This window comes from Sebastes umbrosus, chromosome 14 (genome assembly GCF_015220745.1).
Source record: "Sebastes umbrosus isolate fSebUmb1 chromosome 14, fSebUmb1.pri, whole genome shotgun sequence".
In the NCBI taxonomy this organism is placed as follows: Eukaryota; Metazoa; Chordata; class Actinopteri; order Perciformes; family Sebastidae; genus Sebastes; species Sebastes umbrosus.
The window spans coordinates 13,101,539-13,113,071 of record NC_051282.1 but is presented as its reverse complement, the minus strand read 5'-3'; the positions used below and the strand labels follow the sequence as shown (position 1 = coordinate 13,113,071).

Here is an 11,533-nt window from a genome sequence, read left to right as displayed (position 1 = left end):
ATGAAACATTTTAATAGATGTTGGCTACAACTGCATTATTTAATATTTTGTACAGACTATATAGATGCTCTGCTGCAACAGTTAATCGATTAGTTGTTAACTAATAAATCAATTGCCAGCTATTTTGATAATCAATTAATCAGTTTGAGTATTTAAAAAATAAAAAAATAAGTAAAAATACTCTGATTCCAGCTTCTTAAATGTGAATATTTTCTGGTTTCTTTACTTCTCTATGACAGTAAACTGAATATCTTTGAGCTGTGGACAAAACAAGACATTTGTCATCTTGAGCTTTGGGAAACACTGATCGACATTTTTGGCTGGACCACAGAGGGCCAGCCCTACAAAGGCAAAAGTCTGTCACTGAGTGATGAAGTTACATGATTGGTCCGCCAAGTGTTGGAGTTTCCTCATTGGCCGTTGCTCTTTCAAAATGAAAACGTGGAAAACAGTCCTTTATGCAAATGAGCCCGTCCAGCGCAAAGCGTCCAGCTCACGAAACTCAGACCAAGCTGTCAAACTAGGCAAATAGTTCTGAAATGAAACGAGATTCAGCAGTGGCATCACCTATTTGTCACTTAAAATGTTTCACCGTCCACCGGGCGGTAAATCAACTTCCCAGTGCGAACACTTGAATAGCCCTTTAAATTATTAGGTGCTAAAAGATGTAAAATGCACTTATATTCGAATCCAGAGTTATTTCCTTCCTCTGTAAATGTGAATGAGACCCAGACCGAGGCTGGACCGAGGGCTGGGAGGCGGCGTTAAAGGAAACGCCACTGCGCCTGCTCTATGGGCCCAATGGATGCGGAAGATCCCCGGATGATCCGGGTATTTTATCACTCGGCAGTCGAACCATTTTGGCTTTGTGCGCCACTAAGCAAGGAATGAACGGTGCCCCGCCTCCAGCGCTGTATCCAGTTCTCTTTACACATCCATGGCGCTGGGGGCTGCACTTTCAGCTTTGCTGCTGCTGTGGAGCAAGCAGACACCCCTGTGCCTCAGGCCTAACACAGTGAGCTCCTATTGTCCCATAAAGAAACATTAGGAAAGGGATGATCACATTTAGAGAGGAGATCTCTTATCAGATTCAACAATTCAACAATAACATTTCCTAAGCGTCCTTTGTCACATGACTGTATCCTTCCTGAGAGGCCACTTAAACCAGTGTGAAGACCCTGCCTCCATGTTTCTGGTGCTTAATTAACACAGCATCATCTTTAATTTGCTGCTCATCTTGAGAGGAGGGAGGGCCTTCCACCATCCACCACCGTTTGTCGCCTTTGCTGCAGGGAAGATGTCTGCCTGCATGCTTGCTTACTCACTCATTTGCCCCTTTCATGGTGCATCTCATTATTTAAATCATAGCCTGACTCTTGTTGTATCGAATCAAAGCCGCACCAGCAGGCGACCATGTTTTTTCATTTTTACACACAGCAATCCAGTTGTCGGCACCGATGATTGAGGAAATGTGGAGATTGTTGTTGCTAGATTGTTGTTAATGCTCCTCAGGCGAACTTTAAGTATTTTGCGTTGTGCCTCAGTGCGCCTGTAGCAACTAACAGCCATGAGATTTTTTAGCTCCAGTGCATTTCTGGGCTTTCTGTCCAACATTTGCTTTAACCCCGATTTATAGTGTTGTTTCTCTCAGCAAGGCCTGGGGTGAAATATGAACAGTGAGCACAGCTGTCTACAAGCTGCCCGTTGAGTTAAAGTAGCATCGTTTAAAGACTACAATGGCTCCTACAGGCCTCTCTGTCATTCAGCTGAGCTCAATTACAGAATGAATGGACGCTTCAAATAATCCATCAATGCATCACTGTATTGAGGCATTGTCACCATAAACTACTACTGATCTCACAACACAAGAGCTTATTTTACTGTGGACTGGTCACTTAAACACTGTAATAGGTTTTCGTCTGTGCGGACTGCCTTCTCTGATGGGGAAGAAGAAGACATTGATATAAGATAATGTGTAATCGGATGAATATTATCTCTTTCTCTCTATCTCCTTCTTCCCTCTTTCTTTCCCAGTGGCCTGGTTAATTTCCAGCGCTCTCTGAAGTAATGCTGTCTTCTTGGATTATCCGTATTCCATTTATCAGACAGATTATTGCGAATGCTCTCTCTGAAGATCCCCTCAGCATACTTCATCTCTAATACCAGGTTCTGAATCTATTAAGTCTCCCCATTCTCCTCTCCCTGTAATCTTATCTTTTACTCTCTAATTCAGGCACCACAGACTCAAACGTTTTTTTTTTTCAAGAGCTTATTCTCATTTCACCTTTTAACATCTTGTTCATCGGCGACCAATTTTAGGCTTAAAAACATCTCATTCAACGTTTCCAAATTTAAGTTTAGGACTCAGAGCTTTGCAGTCCAGAATGTTATAGAGGAGACATTTTAGATGAAATGTATTTGCTCCAACTCAAGGCTCGAAATTAAATTCTACTTCCAACTGTCCCAGACTTACGAACCAATGTCCCAAATTGAAGTTTGTTTGTTTTTATTCTACATAATAAATATAGTTTAGTTTCATTATAATCTATGCATTAGAAACTGTGCGAGTTAATTTGCGTCACTTCATTGACTTACTCTGGCCATTTGTAAAGACTCTTTAAATATGAGCGCTATAAATTAATCACTGATCATCCTTCTGACATTTAATAATGATGACTGAGATTTCACTGCAAAAAGAACAAAACGCTTTATTTTTCTCATTCCGGCTACCTCTTTTCACCCTTTGTCTGAAACGCTGTGTTTGAGCTCCTGCCCCCACCCCCCCTCCAAAAAAGTCTGCTCTGATTGGTCAACTGGTCCACTGTTGTGATTGGTCATCAAACTCTTTGGACTCCGCTTCAGCTAAGCTATAACTAGCTTTTTTTGAGGGCGTGCCAAGCTATCCACTAGGCAAAATATGTTATATGGTGACATCACCACGTTACAGAAGAAAAGGCGGGACTTCAAGTGTTCAAGGTGTGTCAAAGCCTGGATGTAATCATTTATTTTGTAATGATATGTTTCTCTACTGTCCCAGAATTGTCCCAGACACTGTATCTTTGTTTCCCAGGTGCTTTTTATTGTTCTCAGGACAACGTGACAGCCTTAATTTCGAGCGCTGCTCAAACTAAACTGTCTGATTGAAGAAAGTGATTTTATTTTTTTTCCCTAAAAAAGTTTTCCCTTAGCCAGCACTACAGTTCTGCCAAGATTTGGTGCAATTTTGGCCTATTGCATTTCACCACTGTTCCAGATGATAATCGTTTTTATTGTCTCTATTACAAAGTAATGAGAGGGCATTGTTTCGCTTCAAGAACACTAGCACATTTACTAGCAAATTTCTTCATCATCAGCCCTTCAGACTTTCCAGTAAATGCACAGTAAATCAATGTGTCACCGATGAGTCTGTTAGTGGTTTTCCATAGCCGGATTTTTATGGGTTTTAGATTAGTAAAAACTGCATCGACATGATCCAACAACCTCAGTATGAGTAACACACCTTTCACTACCCCAAAGCCAAGTCTAAATGGTGCTGATCCGCCATAAAAGCTTGTTTGAACTTCTGACATGACCACACCCCGATTGTGTTGCCATCCGTCGCCCTCTGGCTTTAATCTCATTTCATGTTACCAAACCTTATTCCGTTACATTGGCCAGGTTGTGAATAGCACGCACTTCGTCATTGCCCTTACAGCATGAGTGTGCTTTTAACACAGCCCAAGGCTCCAACCGGGGGATTTGGAGAAGTTATTTTTGTTCTCCTTTCAGTATTAAAGATTAACATGGTCCCAGCCATCTTCCCGCTACCTCCCATGTTCTCTTTCTGCCAGTACTAGCTCAATTCTTTATTTAGAAACAGGCAGTTAGTGTAGTGTGGGCCAAGGAGATTGCATACCACAGCCTTGTCAGGACTACTAGATGTAGGTTACTTTGCTCAGATGTGACATAGAAGCCAGTTTCTGGGCCAGGCAGGCAGGCCGCCAGAACAGGCAGGCTGATGCATAATGCCCCAAAGTGTCATTCCCTTGTGGGGAGTGGGTATAGACAGGACATCAGGGACGGGGTTGACTGGGGTTGGGATGCCTCTCTGGGGTCCGTCATGACTGCTTCACTTCTTATTCCCTCAGGGGAGTTTGTCATGGGCCTGGGCCTCAGATGCTGCCAAACTGAAGGCAGAATGAATTTATTATTTAGTAAATGCAAGTTCCTCACCACATCCTATTTGCTCATAGTCGTTATAATCAATCAATCTGTCAAACTTTATTTTTTAGCACCTTTCATACAGGTTAGTGCAATTCAATATGCTTTACAGATGACTGAAGAAGCCATTAATAAGACAACAACAAATAAAGAACCGATTTGAGACTGCACACGAGAAAGAAAAATGAAATAATAAGACCATTAAAGAGGAGCTATTATGCTTTTTCCCTTTCCTTTAGTGTGTTATATAGTTTTTTTGTGCATGTAAAATGTCTGCAAAGTTAAAAAGTCCACGCCAAAGGGAGTTACTTTCCCCCACAGAAACACTGCTCCTGAACTGCCTGAAACGCCTTGCTCGGAGTCTCGCCTTTTCTTCTGTAACGTGGTGATGTCAACAAGTAACACATTTGCATAATACCTGCCTAGCAGTTAGTTTGGCACACCCTCAAACAAAGCTAGTTAGAGCGGAGCTGGAGCGGAGTCCGAAGAGTTTGGTTAACCAATCACAACGGTGGGCCAGCTGATCAATCACAGCAGACTGGGCTTTGGGTTTTATGAACATTAAAGCATGTCAACATTCGTTCTCGTAAAAACCCAAAATACAAGTATAAACCTGGAAATGAGCATAATATGTCCCCTTTAAAATAGCTGTAATGTGTTTTCTCCTTCTGGTCCTAGCAGAGTTTTGAATCAATAATAATGAGGGCTGTCAGTCTACCCTCTTATCTTTGAAAGGGTATACTTCAGTGTTGGGTTCCTTGTGTGAACATGTTTACAAGTACACTAGTATTGGATTTGGGCTGATGCCACATCTGTGAAAGGCTATCTAGGTCGGGGCCTTGGCTGTCATTAAGAACAGCCTATCCTCTCCTTATCGCTGCATGTATTGGTTTTTAGTCTTGAAATCTATGCGAGCAATTTTGCTCATGTCTGTGCTGTTTCTGTGGGTATCCTCTGGCAGTAGAAGTGAATAACGAGTGACACGACAAAGTCTTGCGCCCTGTCAGAACCATTCTGAGACACTTATAGTACAGGGCTGACCACCACATGTTGGCCCCTAGCTGTGGCCTGACAACTCAAATGTCACCTTCAATTAATCTTCATGTCTTTTTTTTATTGAAATAAGGAAATAACCATCCTGTTGAGCTCACTTAAATATGTCTGTCTCATGGGGATATTGAATGAGTGCACCTAGAGTAGACCAGCGGAGAGATATTCATGATTTGAAAAACGTACGCACACTTAGCTGACATTGTTTCTATGTCCCAGATCTCTATGCTGTTGTACTTCTCAGTATTTCTCAACCTTCTTCTTTGTGTTATTTCTCCAGGCCTACACCCGGCACAGTAGCATCACCTCGTCCTGCCACAGGCTCAACCCGGCCACCCACTACCACACCCAAGAGCTCCCCAGCTACAGCCAAAACTGCCACCCCTAAAACCTCCTCCACCACCACCGCCAAGCCTCCTGCCTCCAGACTAACCTCCACTACCCCCTCTGGTGGCAAAGCTCCAGCATCACAAACAGCCAGGAATATAACCCCTGTGAAAAAAGGTAAAAAAACCAAAAACGGATATTGTTGTGAGCAAGGATGCACAAGCAAGCATATATAAGGCTTTTTTACTTTAGTAGTTTAGTTTAATTATATAATTATTTAACCATTCCTTATGCTGTGTTTTTCCCCCCAGATGTTACCAAACCAGCCACTCCAGCATCCAAAAAGCCTGCAGAGTCCCCCCTCACCCGCCCTTCCTCTACAACGAAGTCAGCAAAACCCGACACCCCCAAATCAGCCTCAAAATCAGACGTCACCGCCAAAAAACCCGCTGCTAGTAAGGCTGCCGACACAAAGACACCCACCCGCTCCAAAACAGACAGTAAGCCCACTCCTTCCAAGACCCCTGGCTCCAAAACAGCTGCAGCCAAGACCTCCACCCCTAAGAAAGCGGTGGGCAGCAGCACCCCGACTCCAGTGAAACGAGGCCCCAAAGTTGCAACTATTGGAGAATCTGGAAAGGAAGTCGCTGCTGCTGTGGCTGCCGCCGCAGCTATCGCTACTGCGGCAGCTGCCATTGCAGGGCCGGTGGAACCAGAACCAGCTGCGGAGCCAGCTGCTGCAGTAGCACCAGAACTGATGTCCAGCCAGAATGAAAAAACTTCAGAACCCAAACCCTCTTCACCACCAGTGTTAGAATTAACACCAGAGTCAGTACGGGAACCAACACCAGAGCCAGTACGGGATCCAACACCAGAGCCAATACGAGAACTGACACCGGAACCTATACAAGTACGAGAACCATCTCCCGAACCCCTCCCAGAACCACTGTCTCAGTCATCAGCAGAGGCAGATCTAGGAGCTGAACCAGTCCACGAAGCAGCCTCCGGTGTTCAGCTGTCAGCTCAGCTGGACCTCTTCAAATTCGAGGAGTCTGCCAACGACTCAGTTCCTTCCCTGGGAACTACTGTCATGTCTCCTCCCTGTTCCCCACCGGGCCCCGTGTCCCCCATCAGAGAGCCACACGATGCCTCTCCTCTGCTGGACATGCATGTCCAGTCTGATCCCTGGGACAGGAACCCGGCCCAAGCTCCGTCTGACTTTGCTCCCCAGAGCCTCGTCAACATGATGAACTTCCACACAGAAGAGGAGAAGGAGAATAAAGATCAGTTTGAGGCACAGAAGACAAGGGAGGAAGAAGAGGAGGAGGAGGAAGAAGAAGAAGAAGAAGAAGAGAAGGAGAACCTGTTTACCTCCACATCTCCATCTGCAGCGGCCTTCAGCATGATGGCACAACCCCACTTGTTGGGCACCTCGCCCATGGATGATTTCGCCCCCAGGGACCTGATCTCCCCTCATGAGAAGGAGGTGGCAGTGGAAAAGGCTGACGAGGAGATCAATGAGGATGATGATGAGGAGGAGGATGACGAAGATGAGGAACAGAGGAGACTAGGCCACCAGCCTTCATCCTTGGTCACCGAAATGAGCACGTCTCAGCCCTCCGAGGAGTTCCAAGTGAGGTCCTCGGCCTTCGGTGGTTCCGCAGGGTGGCACGCCGACGACGGGATGGACTCCGAGGACCTGAGCAGCTGCACCAGCAGTCGGCAGCAGGGCGTGTCTGACCTCAGCAGCGCCCAGCACACCGCGATACTGGAGGGCACCCAGAGCTCCGACGCCCTGGTCGACTCGAGCCTCCGCGGCTCCGAGGGAGACGGCAATCTCATGGGTTCCCCCAACGTGGAAACTCTGGCCAATGAGGAAGAGGAAGACGAGGACGAGGAGGACGAGCGGGTGGACGATATGGACCTGAGTTCAGAGAGAGTAGAGGAGCATCAGAAAGCGTTCCAGCAGCGGGAGCACGAGGAGGACGAGGAGGACGAGGACGTAGAGATGCACAGTGAAGGTGTGACGGAGAGCTGTGGGAATGTGGACGAAGATGACTTTAATGAGGAGGAGCGTTTGGACAACCTGAATCGCTCTGGTCCTCCGCCTTGCGTCCCCCCTACCTCCTCCTGGGGACAGACCAACCCCTTCTGTGATACCTGGGCTCAACCAGGCTCGCTGCTCGCCGTCTCCTCCCCAAGCCCCATTTCTGACCACGATGCGGCTGAATCCGAAACGCCCATCCTGTCTCCTGCCAAGACGTGTTTGGACCCCAGTGCCCCTTCCTTTACTCCTAAGTCAGAGCAGCATCAGTCGGCCCACGAGGAGATGAAGAGCTCAGCAGATGAGGAGGCTCATGTCCTATTCGCTGCTCCAGCTGCAGGCGTGTCCCAGCCCGGCGCAGCTCTGGCCGCCCACAGCAGCAGCGAGACAAGCACGCCAGAGGAACTCCGTGACTACGACAGCAGCTCTGGCGTGGAGTCCCGTTCTGACAAACAGCACACCCCGGTGCCTTCTTCAGTCCAGCCCGACATGGAGCAGGACCTGGGTATCCACTTGGAGAAAGGTGACGGAGAAGAGGAGGAGGCTGAGACGCTCCCTGCCGACGAGGTCCTAGGAACTGGACCTCCGACCGCCCCGGCGTCCGCCCCGTCTTCCCCCTCCACCTCAGGAGACGAGGCCAGCGACACAGAGGGCGAGATGCAAATAAACGATCCCGACGCACCGCCGATGATGGATGAGAGCGCCGGATTCGAAAGCCCTCCTCCCACCTGCAGCCTGCCCGCTCTCGACGAGGACGAGGAGGCGGGGGATGCCCCAGCCGGAGAGGGTGAAGAGGACGGAGGCGGGACCACCCCTCAGTCAGCCAACTCGGTGGCATCTTACGGCTTCGACTGCACCACGTCCAACTCAAACGCCCACTCCATGGCCGAGAGCTGCGGAAAGAGCCCGGGGATCTTCTCCCTGGAGAACGAGGAACAGCTGCCGGAGGAGGCCAAGGACCCCTCCTTCATCAAGGAGCTGACCCTGCCATCAGCCGCTGCCGCCGCCCAGACGGAGGACCTGTTCGGCAGACCCGTGGACCTGATGCCCTTGGGCCACCACGGAGACAACCAGCCTAGCAGTCTAGATGAGCACCACTACATGCTGGGAGGAAAGATCGCAGCAGACCACCTGGAGGAGGTCGACCCGTTGGAGCCCAGCCGCCACCTCGGGGCCATGGAATCCGAAGACACCGGCGACAGCCAGCCACCCTACTACTCTACCATATGTGATAAGACTGATAGTTTTCTGGCAGGTAATGTATAAGTCCCTCCTATTACCCCTGGAATGCACCTTTTCCCCGCAACCCTCCCCCGTTACCTGTTGTTTGTTTTCTCTCCAGTTGGGTTAGACGGCTTAGAAAAGAAAAAAAAAGGAGAGCCAGATTGTAGGAAAAGATTTAAAAAAAATAAACAAAGGAGATGGAGAAAAAACCGACTGTAGCAATTTTTAAATGAAGCCTCCCTCTTTCATACTGTTATGATCATGGTGGTTATGAGTGTATGGCTTAAACTCCTTTATGTACAATAGCTACTACCATTTTCTAGTAGAATGTTCTTTTTAAGTAACACTGCATATTCTGTAGCCCCTGATGGGGTATTGACTGATTGGTCCACTGTGACTGAGCTTTTAAACTGAAAAAAAGAAGAAAAAAAATCAGATGGAATGAAATGGACTCATTGTGTATTTATCCTACTGTTTTTACCGAACAAAATGTCAATGATTTTTTTTTTTGTTTTGTATTTGCTTATTTGTTGTTCGTTTTCTGTTGAAACCTGGTCCTCCCTACCCCGTGTACACACGCTTCATGTTCAACAGCACCATAGCGATAGTCACATGCTCCTTTTTAGAAGTTTGTTTCAAGGCTTTTTAGCTATCAAAATAAAGGCTAGATATTAACACAGCAGATATGTCGAGGTAGGTGTGGGAGTATTAGATTGCAGTTGGTGAAGTTTTTAATGTGTGCTTCAAGAGGCTCTACACTCTTTGCATAGGTTGTTAAGGTATATAACGTGCAGTCACGTACAGTATGTGTTTCAGGCATTTGGTTTTAAGTGGCTATAAGCTTCAGGCCTCAGTTAGCTGATCATTTATGTTCCAGAAGTGACTAACAACTAGCCTATTATTTGTGATGAGACCCTGCATCGCTCTACATCGCTGTCACAGTTGAGATTTACACTCACTGAAACGTTTTCATAGTGAGCGTTTGGTTTACTATTTCAACAGTATATTGCATGTTTAACTAACATAAAAGACTGTGTACTACGTTGAATTTGAAACACACTAGACATGTTCATCGATGAATGGTTCACACTAGGTTATCTTTCAAAATTCCATTAAAACATCATTGCAAGGCATTTTGTTCCTGTTTCTTATTTTCCCTATGGATCCAGCATGCCTGAACTTACTGTCCTCGTGTCCCGAGTCGCTGTGTATTTGTGTGTTTACACGACTAATTTCCCATGGCGTCTCCTACTCTTCACCATGGGAATAACGGGTAAACAGGAAGTGATGCAGCGTTGTACAATGGTGTTGTATCTAAAAATGGAATTTTGGTCGAATCAAAGAGGTAATCCGAATGGTGACCCCGTGCCTCCCTGTTCTCCAGCATGTTTATATGCCTTCATGACATTTACAGATTCTACACAAGGTGACCAACATCACATTCAGACCACATCCTCGGCAGGTGGCGCTCACTTAAAGGTACCCTGTGGAGGTTTCACCAAAACGCATTGCGTGTACCCTTGAGCTCCAACAAACGTGTTGAATGTATTCCCCTTCTCATAAAACACTTAAAAAGCGGAATATTTTGAATGCTACGTTTGTTGTTGCTTTATCCACAGCCACTAACTGTCAACCAGAGGAATCACATAAAACAAGAAAGCCACATACTTCCGCAAACAAACAAGGGACCCACTAGTAAAAACATTTCTCCATAGCACTAATACTGGTCAAAAACTTCACAGGGTACCTTTAAAGGGATAGTTCAGGTGTTTTGAAGTGGGGTTGTATGAGGTACTTATCCATAGTCAGTGTATTACATACAGTAGATAGCGGTTGGCACACACCCAGTTTGGAGAAGCAAACAGGAGTTACCGCACTGAAGCAAAGCGATGTACTGTTGTGGATGGGGCCAGCAGCAAAACGTATTTTAGCCACCTAAAAAAATCTATATAATTTTAAATGTACGCCATTCTATCCATCTATGCTCTCTCCAAAGCAACCAGATTATTAATTTTTTTAGGTGGACTTTTCTTTTAGGTGGCTTAAATATGTTTTGCTGCCGGCCCCATCCACTACAATGCTTTGCTTCGGTGTGGTAACTTCTGTCTGTTTCTCCAAACTGGGAGCGTGCTGACCGTCATCTACTGTAGGGAATACACTGACTATGGATAAGTACCTCATACAAGCCCACTTCAAAACACCCAAACTATCCCTTTAACAACAATGAGGCAGGATATACACCATACACCTACATGCAAGGGTGAAAGCGACTCAGATCCGTCTGCATCCACTCACACATTCAACACATAGACAAACATACAGATGTACTGAAACAGCCACTTGAATGTATCTGAATGTTGAAGCTCATGAAGACAACAATTTCTCCCTTTCGTGCCTTCTTCCTCTGACCTGCTTGCTCCTCCTCATCAAAACCCTGATATGGAAAAAAAAAAACTCTCCAGACCCCTGTTTCAAAACCTCACAGAACCCCTTTGATAGATTTCTAAATTGTTAATATATTCATGAGTCCTGTTTGAGGTTTGTGTGTTTTGGGACACCACTGCTTTCCTTTCGAAAACATACAGTTCCATAGGGGCACCTGAGATAAGGTGAATCAGCTGCCTCTAGCATCATTTTCATTACTTGGTGATTATGCACGGCACAAGACAAGTACATTTTATACCATAC

At 46.3% G+C, this 11,533-nt stretch overlaps 1 protein-coding gene across 3 annotated transcripts in view; it reads left to right on the top strand.

Annotated features, from left to right (window-relative positions):
• The window catches only part of wu:fb95e10 (nucleolar protein dao-5), a 40,166-nt gene extending 30,188 nt beyond the window's left edge, over positions 1–9,978 (top strand). For all 3 annotated transcript variants that reach the window (XM_037791005.1, XM_037791007.1, XM_037791006.1), the window contains exons 4-5: positions 5,531–5,754; positions 5,889–9,978. In XM_037791005.1, the coding sequence (XP_037646933.1) occupies positions 5,531–5,754; positions 5,889–8,887 (3,223 nt within the window). In that variant the 3' untranslated portion in view covers positions 8,888–9,978. The remainder of the gene's footprint in view (positions 1–5,530; positions 5,755–5,888) is intronic.
• The last annotated feature ends 1,555 nt before the right edge of the window (positions 9,979–11,533 follow it).